Source organism: Hippopotamus amphibius, chromosome 2 (genome assembly GCF_030028045.1).
Source record: "Hippopotamus amphibius kiboko isolate mHipAmp2 chromosome 2, mHipAmp2.hap2, whole genome shotgun sequence".
In the NCBI taxonomy this organism is placed as follows: Eukaryota; Metazoa; Chordata; class Mammalia; order Artiodactyla; family Hippopotamidae; genus Hippopotamus; species Hippopotamus amphibius.
The window spans coordinates 200,595,183-200,611,900 of NC_080187.1; the positions used below are offsets into that span (position 1 = coordinate 200,595,183).

General features: G+C 34.8%; 1 protein-coding gene across 7 annotated transcripts in view; it reads left to right on the forward strand.

Annotated features, from left to right (window-relative positions):
• Window positions 1-16,718, forward strand: part of MINDY2 (MINDY lysine 48 deubiquitinase 2) — a 74,632-nt gene that overhangs the window by 35,261 nt on the left and 22,653 nt on the right. For all 7 annotated transcript variants that reach the window (XR_009051396.1, XR_009051397.1, XR_009051399.1 and 4 more), the window contains exons 5-6: window positions 5,303-5,405; window positions 11,288-11,430. Coding sequence is in view for 1 of the 7 variants with exons in the window: in XM_057722549.1 (XP_057578532.1) it covers window positions 5,303-5,405; window positions 11,288-11,430 (246 nt within the window). In the remaining 6 variants the exon portion in view is untranslated. The remainder of the gene's footprint in view (window positions 1-5,302; window positions 5,406-11,287; window positions 11,431-16,718) is intronic.

Consider the following 16,718-nt stretch of genomic DNA (forward strand, 5'->3'; position numbering starts at 1 on the left):
AATTTGGAAGTGTTCCTCCTTCTGCTATAATTTGGAAGAGTTTGAGAAGGATAGGTGTTAGCTCTTCTGTAAATGTTTGATAGAATTCGCCTGTGAATCCATCTGGCCCTGGGCTTGTGTTTGTTGGGAGATTTTTAATCACTACCTCAATTTCCTTACTTGTAGTTGGTCTGTTCATATGTTCTATTTCTTCCTAGTTCAGTCTTGGAGGATTGTACTTTTCTAAGGATTTATCCATTTCTTCCAGGTTATCCAATTTATGGCATATAGTTGCTTATAGTAGTCTCTCATGATCTTTTGTATTTCTGTGGTGTCCATTGTTACTTCTCCTTTTTCATTTCTAATTCTGCTGATTTGCATCTTCTCCCTTTTTTTCGTGATAAGTTTGGGTAATGGTTTATCAATTTTGTTAATCTTCTCAAAGAACCAGCTTTTAGTTTTATTGATCTTTGGTATTGTTTCCTTCCGTTCTTTTTCATTTATTTCTGATCTGATCTTTATGATTTCTTTCCTTCTGCTCACTTTGGGGTTTTTTTGTTCTTTTTTCTCTAATTGTTTTAGGTGTAAGTTTAGGTTGTTTATTCGAGATTTTTCTTGTTTCTTGAGGTAGGACTGTATTGCTATAAACTTCCCTCTTAGAACTGCTTTTGCTGCGTCCCATAAGTTTTGAGTTGTTTTCATTGTCATTTGTTTCTAGGTATTGTTTGATTTCCTCTTTGATTTCTTTAGTATTTCTTGGTTGTTTAACAGCGTATTGTTTAGTCTCCATGTGTTTGTATTTTTTACAATTTTTTTCCTGTAATTGATATCTAGTCTCATGGCATTGTGGTCAGAGAAAATGCTTGATACGATTTCAATGTTTTTGAATTTCCCAAGGCTTGATTTGTGACCCAAGATGTGATCTATCCTGGAGAATGTTCCTTGTGCACTTGAGAAGATAGTATATTCTGTAGTGTTTGGATGGAATGTCCTATAAATATCAATTAAGTCGAAATGGTCTAATGTGTCCTTTAAAGCTTGTGTGTCCTTATTTATTTTCTGTTTGGATGATCTGTCCATTGATGTAAGTGGGGTGTTCAAATCTCCTACTATTATTGTGTTACTGTCGATGTCCCCTTTTATGGCTGTTAGCATTTGCCTTATGTATTGAAGGGCTCCTATGTTGGGTGCATAGATATTTACAATTGTTTTATCTTCTTCTTGGATTGATCCTTTGATCATTATGTAGTGTCCTTCCTTGTCTCTTGTAATAGTCTTTACTTTAAAGTCTAATTTGTCTGATATGAGTATTGCTACTCCAGCTTTCTTTTGACTTCCATTTGCATGGAATATCTTTTTCCATCCCTTTACTTTCGGTCTATGTGTCCCTTGGTCTGAAGTGGGTTTCTTATAGACAGCATATGTAAGGGTCTTGTTTTTGTATCCATTCAACTTTGTATCCATTGAACTTGGTGTACCCCCCCCCCCAAAAAAAAAGGACAATGACTCTGAGGCCAGATTAAAATATATGTAGTTGCTGTTACAAGAGACATATATAAAACAGTCTGACTTTATATCAAACAGAAGTAAAAAGAGATGCCATACCATTGCTAATCAAAAGAAAGCTGGTGTATCTATAGTAATATCAGAAAGAATAGACTTCTAAGTCAAAAAGCATTACTAATGATAGGATGTTTAATTTGCCAAGAAGATGTAATCACTTTAAATTTGTATGTGCTTGGAGACACATGGAAAGTAAATACCCTGATTGACTGTTTATACCTTGGACCCATGGGAATTGCTGCAAAGAGTAAAGGTCAGTTTTTAACAATGGAAAACAAGATTTGTATGCATCTAATAACATAACCTTGAAGTACATAAAGTGAAATTTAACAGAATTATAAGAAGAAATAAATTGTCATACCTGAAGGTTTTAATATACCTTTCACTGTAATTGATAGAAGCAGAAAAGAGAACCTAATGAATATACATTCTTTTAAAAAAGTTAATGAACTTTTATTTTTGAACAATTCCAGACTTATAGGAAAGTTGCAAAAATATTATTCAGAATTCGCATACATTCTTCACCCAGTTTCCCCTAATCTTACATAACCATAGTACATGTCAAAACTTGGAAATTTAATATTGGCACATTGCTATTAACTGTGTTAGTCTTTCCATTTCACTAATTTTTTCATTAATTCTTTTTTTTATTCCAGAATCCAATCCAGGATATCATATTGCATTTTAATCATTGTATCTTCCTAGTCTCCCCTTGTCTATGCCATTTTTTCAGTCTCTCCTTGTTTTCTATGAACCTGAGTATACATTCTTTTTATGCACTCATGAAATTTACAAAAATTGATCTAATGCTGGGCCATAAAGCAAGTTTCAACAAATTTCTAAGGATTTAAAATGTATCAAGTATAGAATAGTCTCTGACCACAGTGTGATTAAGCTAGAAGTCAGTAGAAAAAAGCAGTAGAGACTGTCTGGATCAAACAATCATAATGAAACTTAAAGTATATTTTAAACTACACAACTAAATCTATATCAAAACTTGTGAGATTTAGCTAAAGCAGTTTTTAAAGGTTTTTTTTAAGCCCTAAAATCATATATTAAGGAATAATAAAAGACTAAAAATTAATGAGCTATGTATCTATCTTAAGAGCAAAAGTATTAAAATAGGAAGTAAATATGTAATAAAGAAGATTAACAGAGCTAAAATTCCTTTTTTTAAATTAATTTATTTATTGGCTGCATTGGGTCTTTGTCGCTGCACGTGGGTTTTCTCTAGTTGTGGCGAGAGCAGAGGCTACTCTTTGTTGCGGTGCGCAGGCTTCTCAGTGCAGTGGCTTCTCTTGTTGCGGAGCACGGGCTCTAGGCAAGTGGGCTTCAGTAGTTGTGGCTCGCAACCTCCAGAGCGCAGGCTCAGTAGTTGTGGCACACAGGCTTAGTTGCTCCGTGGCATGTGGGATCTTCCCTGACCAGGGATCAAACCCATGTCCCCTGCATTGGCAGGCGGATTCTTCACCACTGCGCCACTTAGGGAAGTCCCCAAAGCTAAAATTCTTCAAAAAGGACTTGAAGAGACACTTCACAAAAATGGATACCCAAATGACCAGTGAACATATGAACTAGTTATCAGGGAAATGCAAATTAAAACCAAAATGAGATATGGCTATACACCCATCAGAATGGCTAACATTTAGAGGTCTGACTATACTAAATGTTGGAGAAGATATGCAATATAGAGAATTTTCATTCCATGCTAATGATAGTGTAAACTGACTACCTCCTTTGGAGAGCAGTTTGTAATTATCTAGTAAAATTGAGGCTAAGACTCAGGAATTTGATGGGGGCAAATTCTGTAGAGAAAATCTGGATTTGTGACATAGGATAAATGTGAAACAGTGTTCATAGCAGTATTATTTGTCATCGCCCCAAACTGAAAACAACTTGAATAGCCATCAAAAGATGAATGAATAAATGTACATGTATTATAGTATATTCATACTATGGACTGCTGTAGTACAATGAAAACAACAGCTGCATACCACTACATACAGCTACCTAGTATGTTATATATTTGTTTATTTGGTTTGTTTGTCCTTACTCCAGAATATGAACTTTATGAAAGCATAGACCATCTATTTTATTCACTGCTGAGTCCAGTTTCTCTAACAGCACCTGGTGTGTAGTAGTGCATAAAAGGCATCCAAATAAACTAATTGAATGAAATGTTAATGTAGAGAGTCTGCCTATGAAAATTTGAAATCTTTGTATTTTTCGTTGCTACTCTATAGAAGTACAACTGATTTTTATGTATTGATCATGTATTTATTATTCTAGGTGTATTTTTGTGGATTCCTTAGAATTGAAAATTCAATTCTTTGGAAAGACAGTGAAGTTGAGTCACCAAAGACAATAGCCGTAATCAGTAAAGGTGTTACAAAAAATAATGAAAATCTAAAGGGATTGTGCTCTCAAACTGCTTCTTAAGAGTCTGTTTACACTTTAAATAAATAAAAACTTAAAGGCATATTCTTTTGTGTCATTTACCTAGAATCATAGCCAAAATATCTACCTTCAAAGAAACAGCCTTATTTGACTCTGCATCGGAAGATTGACAAGTGAATACATTTGTGTGTTTTAAGTTAATGTGATATGTGTATAACACTTTCCACAGTTTCCTGCTTTAACTTATTCAGTTAACTGACCTTCAGCCAACAGTCAGTTCCACTTGGCTGGTTAAGAGGCTTTTACCATCTTTGAATTTTGCAGGAACAAAGAAAATTAGGTATAGCCTAGAGAAGTTGTTCTCACACTTTGCTTTGCAGCAGTGAAACGAAAACTTAGATATTTGAGAAGCCTTCAATTCTTTTAGCTTTTTAAAATCTCCCAGTTTGAAAACCACTGTCCTTACTATCACTTGTAGAGATCTGTCAATTCTTGTGGTATTCAAAGACTAGATATTCAAGAAGATCATTTGGATGTGGAAAGAAAACATTGCCCCTCTTGTTTTTTATTTCATTGTATTTGTGTTAATTAATATATTAGTTAATTAAGCATATGGAAATAACTTACAAATAAATATATTTTAGGGATGGGAGGGCAATCAGAGTAAGTTGTTCAGACAACAGAAATCTATTTTCCTTCTGTAATCAAAAGCAAAGTATAATGGAAGGAGAGTAGAGATGCCCAATTTTATTTTCCTGTACCTTAAAACTTTGAATTTATTTTTCTACTGTACCTCCGCAGACAAAGATTAAATAAGAATCATGAGGCAAATATTTTGCCTTATTAGTATATATTAACTTTTCTTTAGGAAAATAACATCAGTTATGTCTACTCATATCTCCAGTATACTTTTCTAGGAACTAAGTAATAAAATGGGAAACCCTGTTACTCCCATAAATTAACATCTTTTAGATTTGCCTTGCTTTAAATGTAAAACATTTGTTTTTTAGTTAAAAAAAAACTGAGATTTTTCTTAATTTTTTTCCTGATATAGTTTACTTTTTATTTTAGTCACTTAAATATCACTTTACAATCTTGACATAAAGTTGCATATCATAATTCCATTTTATTATTTTTTGCATAATTGAAATATAGCTAAGCCATATTTTTCATAATATGTTATTGTGAGCTATAAACTTGGAAACTGTTGTGTGTTGATTTTAGTGCTGATTTTCTTTTTTCATAAATAATACTTTTATATTTAGTATTATATTAGAATAAAACCCTCAAGAGTTATGTGGGTTTCTCTGTTATTGTTTTTAATTTTATCATGATTAGTGAGACTCAGTCATTTGTTTTCTAGATTGATGACATTGTGAAAGCTGTTGGTAACTGCAGCTACAACCAGCTAGTGGAGAAGATCATCTCTTGTAAGCAGTCAGACAATAGTGAGCTGGTTAGTGAAGGTAGGTGAGTGTTGCTATTACCTGACTTATTCTTGGCAAGATAACTTGTCTTATAATTTAATACCTTTTAAATGTCTTAAATACAGCTTCTGTAAAATAGAAGTGATTCCACCTGTGGGAATTAAAAGAAGTAATTATTCATAAAGGTGCCAATGAAAGGTTTTTCCTAGAACCCTTTTTACTTGTTTTATAAAGTCAGGCCTGGATTCTAATAAAAGTCTTTGGAATCACTTTGCTATCTTTGATATGGTCAGTTACCCAGGGGTTACTGATAGTTACTCTTTTAAAAAAGTTATTATTTGGGAGTACTGAGGGAACTTTATAATTCACATAAATACTTCAGTTGACTGAGATGTGTGTTATGATACTTAAGTGTTCCTTTTAGTAGAGCTCTGCCTTATATTTCAGTACAGTGTAGCATATTAAAGCTCTATTCTGGATCAGAGTACACCTTTGATCATCAGTTTCCCTAATCCTTAGCTAAAATTAAAGATTGCTAAATTCATCAACATAGAAGTGTTGTTTTTGTTTGTTTGTTTGTTTTGTTTTGTTTTGAGCTGTGCTCCAATCAGTGAAGGGAAGAGTAGATTTGAAATCAGGATGCTATCAGGAACCATAGCATTTGAATATAACTTCCCCACACCCACTTCACCTTTTCATAAATATACAAAAATAATGAGACTGCTATTCTCCTCGGTTTGAAGGGTTAACAAAAGAAAGAGAAATTGTGAGAAGCAAGTCATGAGCTTCATTGTTCTTAGACACACAGTTCTTTCACATGAGATATAATAAAAATTTATTATAGTCACTACATTTTAAAAAATTAAAACCAAGTGACTACAAGAGTACCTAAGAACATATAAAAGAAGATGTGTACATGAATATCATACTATATTGATTAATAAGAACCCAACTGATTATACTACTTAATTATCCAAAAGTTTAATATGTTTATGCAAGAGGCCAGTAGCAGGAAAATACACAGTATTTAGTTGAGGCTCATCTGGTCTTTTGCTTGCAATGAACACACAAATATTCAGGGATATTGATCATTGATTTGTGTGACACTTCTTTCACTACAACCTAAGGTAGCGAAGTTTAAATTTTAGGAGAGAGAGGAGCAACAAAAGCTGTTACAAAAAAGTGTTTTCCCTCAATTAATGAAATTCCACTCACTAGAACTTTCCATTCTTTATCCAAGCTCTCACTACTATAAATATTCTTAGAAAGCAGGCTATAAAAGAAAGTATTCATCTGTGGATTCCTACTTTCTCTGTAACTTTCAGTATGCTGTTCAATAGTAATTGAGAAAACAGTAGGATCCAGGAAGGATAGCCAGTAAGTGATATTTGGATGAATATATGTATAAGGTAAGAAGCTATGGGAAACACTAATGTTAACAGCATTTTCACCAAGCTAGGCTGCAACGTAACAGGGGTAGGACTTATTACTCTAGCAGAATGAACAACAACCAAACAACAGTCCCTTCATCATTTCTCCTTTTTCTCAACGTGGTTTTACAACTATTATTATTATTTCCTTGGCATTGAATCCCTGGGATAACAAAAATCTGTAGCTAATTTGTATAGTATTGATAACTTGAGAACATCTTGGTAAAAGCTTCCTCGTTAGTGGTATAGAATTTTCAGGTAATATATACCAGAACTGATGAATTCCTTGATATATAGATTTTGTAATGATGAAATTCTGCTTATCATATTCCATACATAGTCAAGGAAAAATTATATATGGAACTCAGTACAATTAAAAAGCTAAACCAGTTTTTTGTTTATAGGAAATTGCAAATATGTAGTCTGTTTGAAATCAGTGTTCAATCCCAATGGCTACTTGTATAAGGCATTATGAAATCACTAAGGAAATAAAAGCCCACAGTGGACATTTTTGCTTATATAATGTTAGCAGTTAGCTTTTTCCCCATTTTCTTCATCATATTTTCTTGGGTATGTTGTTCAACTGAAGTAGTCTGCTTTCTTTTTCTATTGAGCCTACAACTGTAACTTTCCTTCTGAATCATAAAATATCCCAAAGTGGTTTATTTCTAATCCTTTATTAAAAATTATTAAACTTTGGTCTTAAATGATAACTACTTATTTTTTAATTCAAATATTTCATCTCTATAAGATACAGAATATAAGAAATGCATTTACTATCATTCTTTTTTGATGAAAAAGAAATATTATTTAGCTAATAGTCAAATAGAATTAGATATTCTTTCAACTTCTTTCAGAGAACATTTTCTTCTGATGGCAATACTTTGAAAATATTTACTTTTACATATACATAGAATGTTTATTATTTGCTACCTCTTTTGGATGTTAATACCTTTGTGAATCAGGGTATAATGATGGGTTGTGGCATGGCAGCAAAAATCAACAAAGGAAAAAATAGCACAGTGCCAGTTTCCAGACTTCACAAATACTGGTCATTTAATTCCAAATGCTCTCTTGGGAATAATTTCTTCTTTAACAGTTGTTTCTAGGTAAAAAAATATATATGCTTAAGGAAATTATTCCAGCATATTCACTTATTCAAGCACTTATTGAGCCTTTATTATGTGCCATAAACACTGAAGATTATAGTTTGAGTTCATATTATTTTTGACTAAATAATATTGATTTCCTTTTCTTTTTCCTTCTCTTTTATTTTGAAAAACTCGAACCTGTAAAGTTGAAATAGCACAATGAATATGTGTATCTATATACATATGTGTGCATATATGTTTCATCTAAATTCACCAATTATTAACATATTGAATTTTTATTTTCTTTCTGTATTCAAAAACAGTTTTTTTCCTAAATCATGTGACAATTAATTGCAAATATTATAGCACTTTATCCATTAACTCTCCAATATTTGTCTCCTGAGAACAAAGAATTTTCCTATGTAATCACAATGCAATCATCTCAGGAAATTTAGCATTGATACAATACTGTTATCTAATATACTGTTTATATTCAAAATTCTCCAGTCCCAGTAATGCCCCTTATAAGCTTTTAAGTTTTTTCAGTGTAAGTTTCAATCAAGTGTCATGGAATTATCATATCAATCTAGTCTCCTGTAATCTAGAACAGAGGATCCGTATCCTTTTTTCTTTTCTTTTTTCTTTTTGGTCTTTTGTGGTACTTTTCTTTATAGTCCAGGCTAGTTGTTTTGTAGAATAGTCCTCAATTTGGATTCATCTGATTGTTTCCTCTTGAGTAGATTTGGGTTATATATTTTCAGTGGGAATACTACATAGGCAACATTGTGTCTTTCTTAGTGTCAAATTAGTGGCACATGATGTCTGATTATACCATTGTTGGTGATGTTCAAATATGATTAAGGTGATGTTTACCAGATTTTTTGTGTTGTTGGAAAGATGCCTTTTGCCATTTGTAATTAATAAGTAATCTCTGATATTATGCTTTGAAACTCCATAATTTGTTTACGCATAAAAAGCTGAAACTAGATTAGGCTTTTGAATACGCCACTAAAATCACACAGGTGTCACTGTTTACTAGTTGGTAGAAGAATTAGGGAACATTTTCCTAAGTCTAAATTAGGCTATGCTCTATGGTTTGGGGAGAAATAAAGTTCAGTTTGCATTTATAATAATCAGCACTAAATTTTATAACTTAATACCAGTTAAATTCCAGTCTTCACTTTGCCAAAGCTAATTTTATGTCCTTGAGCAAGTCACTTATTCTCTCTGATGTCCTTGAGCAAGCCACTTATTCTCTCTGAATCTGTGTCCTGCTTTCTGGACAAGTAGCTGAGAAAGACTTTTCTAGTGTTAAATTTTTGAATTTCATGCGTGAAAGTATCCTGTGTTATATCTCCACTGAATTTTTGTATCTTTTTGAAAGGGTTTTGTAGAGAGGATGTTGTGTGAGTGAGGTGTGGGAGGGACATTTAGAAACATCTTTCAGAAGGAAGTGTTTAGTTACATGGATATTATAGACAGCAGTGGTACTTCTCAGCACAAGCATAATGTTTACTTTTTAAATGCTATATAACAGTAAATTCTTTAGTATACAACTAATACATTTTACTCAATAACTTAGTACTTAGCAAAGTAATGATAATAATTGAGGGGGGGTCTTATTTCTCAATGTATAAAGCCAAGAAGTTGCAAATGTGCTATAAATTTCCTTTGGCTGTGGCCTTCTGTGTAACTTTTTGCACTTCCCCACTTAGGAATTACCAATTCCTTGGAATAGTGTGATACATTGGTAACTTTTTACAACCACTTTGCAGCTTGAAGTGCTGTGGTTTGACTCTAAAAGTAAGGGATGGTGGGGGATGGTGAGGGAGTAGAATAAACCTATACTACACAGCTGCCTCTGGCCCTACCAAGTTTCTACCAAGTTTATTTTCAATTTTTTGCTGAGAACAGATTCATCTTTACTCCCTATATCTGCAGCTCCCTGCTCACTTACAAAACTCCTCCTCCCTATTCCTTTTTAAAGAAAGGGAGCAAAAGGAGGAAGGAACAAAAAGAAGGAAAGTGAAAAATACAGGCTTTTAAAATATTTATACAACTGATTCTCATTATTATTGATAATTATGTTCCATAAAATTGCTGTGAACACTGAATTGGTGAATACCAAAACGCTGCTTATAGGGGAAGCACAAGATTCAGTTCCTGTGAGCCTCTGGTCACAAGATTTTTGTCAGCTTATCAATACATAACCTTGTTTTTGTGTGTTTCTGTTTAGAGACACCGTATTTAATTTATATTATTGATTCATTAACATTAAACTCATAGCCAAACAGCCCTATAACTCATGCCTGGTTGAAGCGTCAAAAATATGTATTGTCTCCCTAAGTCGCATCACAGTCTTTGTGTTCTTAGGAACAGTAGCTTCAGCATTGTGCTTGGGGCCATTTTACACAGTAAAAGTCACCCCCAAAAAGCACAAAAATTTCACAAAATGTGAAAAATGTGGTATTAAATAGGACCTGAAAATGGCTCTTGTTCACAATATGAGAGCTGAAACAAGAAGGCACACTGTTGCCTATTTTGACTTCAGTGGGGAACGTGCGTGTTGGGTGACTCAGTTTTTTTGCTGCTTTGCACATATTCAAGAATGACCCTGAAAGTACAGTAAGTATTGATTTTTGGAGTTACAAATTTTAGACAGTAGGCAAATTTGCAGGTATGAACCCATGTGAATAATGAGGATCAACTGTATGTATATCTTTTAAATTAAAACTAAGGAAGCTTCTTTATATTTCATTATGTTTGAAAACAAAAGAGATGATTTCTATTTCTGAACTTCATATGTCTACATAATGAGTGGCTATGTTGGAGGAGATTAGGATAAAAATATCAGTTACCCCACTATTTTATGTTCAGTCTATGCCTGCTTTTAGTTTTAAGGCAAGAAATGAGCAGTTTGTGAATTGAGAATTATCTCGGATCTTTGTCAAAATCTTAAGCAACTGAATTTCTTGAGGCTACTTTTAATTTTTGAGCACCTATGCATTGGGGAAGTAGTTGTTAACATACAACTTTTGCTCCTAACCACTTTTTAAATTGCTAACCCTTGCCTTCTTATTGTTTTACTGGGTTTTAGTTTTATTGTGTCCGATTCTTTTATTGCAAGGCACATGAAATCCTTTGAGGAAATAGCCATGATATAAGTAAATACATTTACTGATAAAAAGAATTTCAGATAACTGTTTCTTTAACCTGGAAATGTCTATAGACGCATCTTCCATAGCAGAATTAGAAGAATCTCCAATTTGGGGCCATCGTGTTATAGTAGGAAAAGTCTCATTTTGATTGGCCTTTCTTCATACTTGGGATACAGTGTAAATAGAAAAACTTTTTAATTTTGAAAATATTCTTCCATCTAATATTATGCATTGGTTCCTAGGCTTTGTAGCTGAGCAGTTTCTAAATAACACAGCCACTCAACTGACATACCATGGATTATGTGAACTAACTTCAACCGTTCAGGAAGGAGAACTTTGTGTGTTCTTTCGGAATAATCATTTTAGCACCATGACCAAATACAAGGTATGATTTAGAAATAGTTATTCTAAATTAAGGGAGCTTGATCTAGAGATGTCTTATGATCTGCTTCAAAATAAAAAATTTTAGCATAATGTTCTTTAACCATCAAATTATGCAGTTAATTACTAATAATTCTTTAGGGTGGAATGGATTAGCAATTTGTTACTTAAAATTTTTTTTTTCTGTTTTTATTTAGGTCTCAATCCCGTTTTCACAGATTACTGCATTAAAATGTATTTATTATTTTCTTTCTAAGAAAAAAAAAAGATAAACCCTAGAGCTAGAACTAGGATGACTGCTGATGATGGATGTTTGCATTTGAGGGTGAAAGGAGTTTAGAGGAAAGAATCAAGATTTGTCTTTATGATAGTGTTTTCTATTATTAAAGTTATCAGTGTGACTTTAAATTCTTTTTATCATGCTATTTATGGCTTTGCCCAAAAAAAATCTTATTGATTCATCCCCCTTGTTATCTCTTCAGTGCTTCCATTTTTACAGCTACCACCTAATTCAGGAGTTTATCAGCTTATCTATAGACTTCTGTGGCAGAATACTGCTCTGATCATGTCAGTAATATAGCAAAAATGTTCAGTAGCACCCAGTGCCTAGAGGATAAAAATGCAAGGTATTTTCTACTGTCACTTTGTGCCAACACTTTGTTCCATCCATAATGGCCTGTCTACTCATTAATAATCCTCCATTCCCATACTCACTTTATGCTTTCCCGTTTCTGCTCCTTTACTGCCGTTTCTTACTCCTCGATCCCTGTGTGAACATTCTCACTCCTTTTTTGCCTGTCCAACTTTCACCTGTCTTTTAAGAGGCATTTCAAATACTATCCCTTCAGTAAAGCTACTTCTTCTCTCCTTAAACCAGTGGTTCTCAACCCAGATTGTATGCTAGAACTGCCTAGGGAGCTCTTAAAAAAAAACCCAATGCCCAGAGTCCACCACCAACTCAATTAAATCAGAATCTGTAGAGGTGAGACCTGAGCAACAGTATTTTTTAAATGCTTCCCAGGTGATTTAAATATGCAGCTGAGGCTCTGAACCACTACTCTGTCTTTCCTTCTTTACTTGTTATGGGCCATATCATCCTTACTTTGCCCTTGCTGATGAGTAACCTACTTAACAATTTTCTTTCCGTGTAAATGTGTCTTTAAAAAAGTAAGCTTACTGAAGTCAGGAATCTGACTTCTTATTTCCGTCAATATTTAATCAGTGAATTGCACAAAGTAGTGTAAAATAATGATTTGTTTGCTTATATAGGAATACTCTATAGCCCTAGCTCTCCTACTCCCGTATTAGTTATAGCAAGGGTTTATTTGTATTGTTTCCATATTTAAGCTATATGTGTGCTAGGTATAGGCCCAAATTTATCCATACTCCACAGAAATCTAAGGCCAAAGAACCACAAAATCAGAATTATTTCTAGGTAAGTCATCTTGCTTTACCTGATCTCTTCAAGTCCACATTTTATTCATTCATTTAACAAATATTTATTGAAGATGATTATGACTGGGCATTTAGCTAAGTACTAGGACTGCAACCTGAGCAAGGCAGCTATGGTTCCTGCCTTTTAAGGACCTCCTAGTTTGGCAAGGGACAGATGTTAAATATTTGCACAAGTAGATATCATTTCTATCGAGAAACACTCTATAGAGGGTACATATAACATGCTGTTAGTACTTTTATTAGAACTTATACCTATTTGAGGATGTCAGGAAATAAAGGGAGTGGGGGGTGCAGTTAACTAAGCAGGTGGAACATGTGTGCAAAGGTCTTGTGGACAGAAATAACCTAACTTTTAAAGGAATTCAAAGAAGAGCTATGTGACTGAAGCACAGAAAGTAAGAGGCATGATGTAAGGCTCAAGAGATAGATACCAGATCTTGTAGAGTCCTCAGTTAAAAGGAGAAATAGGGAATTCTCTGGCAGTCCAGTTGTTTGGACTTGGCACTTTCACTGCCAGGGCCTGGGTTCAATCACTGGTCGAGGAACTAAGATCCCACAAGCCATGCTGCGTGGCCAAAAAAAAATTAAAAAAAAAAAAGAAAGAGTAATAGACTTTGGTATCCTGATGGCCTTGTGTTTCTTTTTGTTCTCTCTCTCTCTCTTTCTCTGTGTCTCTCTCTCCTGTCTCTCTTTTTCTTTTTCTCAGCAGGGGTGGGATAGTTTGATTGAGAAAACAAGGCCTCTGGCTGTCATTGGTGGATGTTTTACAACCTCCCAAAATTGAACTTTAGATGTCCCCCCCCCCTTTTCTTTTTGTAATCAAACCCATATCCCTGACCTGTAAGTCCTTTACTGGTCACCTAGGTATTTGCAGTCTTCCTGTGTAGTTGGAAAGGGTGTGCCTCTCCTGGAGCACTTTCTACATTGGGTCTGTTTCTGGACTGAGTATATTTTTCTGTGAGATACTGATAGCTGAGAGAATGTGTGCATTCTGCTATTTCTCTACTTCTAAGTTTTTCTCAGTAAACCTTATTCTATGGCTAAACAGTGTATCACTAGTGGTGTGTGTCTCCCTGTCCCTTGTATAACATTAAGGTGCTTCAGACTTCAAGGCAAGAGTGGATGTATATTTAGTTAGGAGACTATTGTAGGAAGGCAAGTAAGAGATTGTAGTGACTTGAACTAAGATGGTAAAGAAATGGAGAGTAGACAGATTCTATAGATATTTAGGAGATATCAACCAGATTTGGTGATTAAGATGTGAAAAATTAGAAAAAGAATAGAAATTATTTCAAGCATATTTTCTGATCATAATGGTATGAAACTAGAAATCAACCAAAGAAAGAAAAATGAGAGAAAAACTATTACATGGAGACTAAACAACATGCTACTAAAAAAACAATAGGTAACAATGAAATCAGAGGAAGTCAGAAAATATCTTGAGACAAATGACAATGAGAACACAACTTTCCAAAATCTATGGGATGCAACAGAAGTAGTTCTAAGAGGGAATTTCATAGCAATACAGGCCTTCTTCAAAAAAACAAGAAAGATATCAAACCACCTAACCTACCACCTAAGAGAATTAAGTAAAGAAAAACAAACTAAACCTAAAGTGAGCAGAAGGAAGGAAATAATAGAGGTCAGAGAGGAAATAAGTATAATAGAAGTTTTTAAAGAATAGAAAAACTCAGTAAAACCAAGAGTTGGTTTTTTTTGAAAACATGAACAAAATTGACAAACCTCCAGCCAGGCTCACCAAGAGGAAAAGAGAGAGGACCCAAATAAACAAAATAAGAAATGAAAGAGGAGAAATAACAGCCAATACTGCAGAAATACAAAAGAATCATAAGAAATACTATGAATAGTTACATGCCAACAAATTGGGACAACCTAGAAAAAAATGGACAGGTTTCTATAAACATACAGCGTGCCAAAGCTGAGTCAAAAAGAAACATAACTTGAACAGACTGATCACTAGAAATGAAATAGAATCTGTATAAAACAAAAACAACAACAAAAAACCCAAAAAAACTCCCTGCAAACAAAAGTCCAGGACCAGATGGCTTTACTGAGGAATTCTACCAAACATACAAAGAAGAATTTAATCCTTCTCAACCTATTCCAAATGACTGAATAGGAGCAACACTCTCAAAGTCATTCTATGAAGCCACCATCACCCTGATACCAAAAGCACACAAAGACATCACACAAAAAAATTACAGGGCAATATCTTTGATGACTATAATGGCAAAAATCCTCAACAAAATATTAGCAAACTAAATCCAACAATAATAAAAAGGATCATACACTATGATCAAGTTGAGTTCATTCCAGGGTTGCAAGGATGATTCAACATGCGCAATTCAATCAATGTGATGTGCCACATCAACAAAAGGAAAGACAAAAACCAAATGATCATCTCAATAGATGCAGAGAAAGCATTTGATAAAAGTCAACATCCATTCATGATAAAAACTATCACCGAAGTGGGTATAGAGGAAACGTGTCTCAACAACAAAAGCCATTTATGGGACTTCCCTGGTGGTCCATTGGTTAAGAATCTGCCTTCCAATACAGGGGACGTGGGTTCGATCCCTGGTCAGGGAACTAAGATCCCACATGCCGTGGGGCAACTAAGCCCACTCGTTGCAACTACTGAGCCCGCATGCTCTAGAGCCCATGTGCCACAACTAGAGAGCCCGCATGCCACAACTACTGAGTCTGCGTGCTGCAGCTACTGAGCCCACATGCTCTAGAGTCCACATGCCACAACTAGAGAGAGGCCTGCACACCACAGTGAAGAGCCTGTGCACTGCAGTGAAAGATCCTGCATGCCACAGTGAAGATTCCATGTGCCACAACCAAGACCGAATGCAGCCAAATAAATAAATTAATTAAAAAAAAATGGGCAGAAGACTTAGGCATTTCTCCAAAAAGACATACAGATGGCCAACAGGCACATGAAAAGATGCTCAACACTGCTAATTATTAGAGAAATGCAAATGAAAACCACGAGATACCACTTCACACTGGTCAGAATGGCTATCATCAAAAAGTCTACAAATAGTAGGGCTTCCCTGGTGGCGCAGTGGTTAAGAATCTGCCTGCCAATGCTGGGGACATCGGTTTGAGCCCTGGTCCAGGAAGATCCCACATGCCGCAGACCTACTAAGCCCATGCTCTACAACTACAGAGACTGCACCCTAGAGCCCGCGAGCCACAACTGTTGAGCCCACGTGCCACTACAACTGAAGCCCCCGCGCCTAGAGCCCAGGCTCTGCAACAAGAGAAGCTACCACAATGAGAAGCGCATGCACCACAACGAAGAGTAGCCCCCACTCTCCGCAACTAGAGAAAGCCTGCTGCAACAATGAAGACCCAACACAGCCAATAAATAAATAAATAAGTCTACAAATAATAAATGTTGGAGAGGGTGTGGATAAAAGGGTACACTGTTGGTAGCAATGTAAACTGGTACAGCCACTATTCAAAACAACATGGAAGTTCCTTAAAAAACTAAAAGTAGAACTGCCATGTGACCCAGCAATTCCTCTCCTGGGCATATATCCAGAAAAAACGAAAACTCTCATTCAAAAAGGTCCATGCACCCCTGTGTTCATAGCAGCTCTGCTTACAATAGCCAAGACATGGAAGCACCTAAGTGTCCATCAACAGATAAATGGGTAAGAAAGATGTGGTATATATATACAATGGAATATTAACAGTAAAAAGAGTGTAACATTGCCATTTGAAGCAATATGAGTGGACCTACAGATTATCATACTGTGTGAAGTAAGTCAGAGAAAGACAAATACTGTATATCACTTATATGTG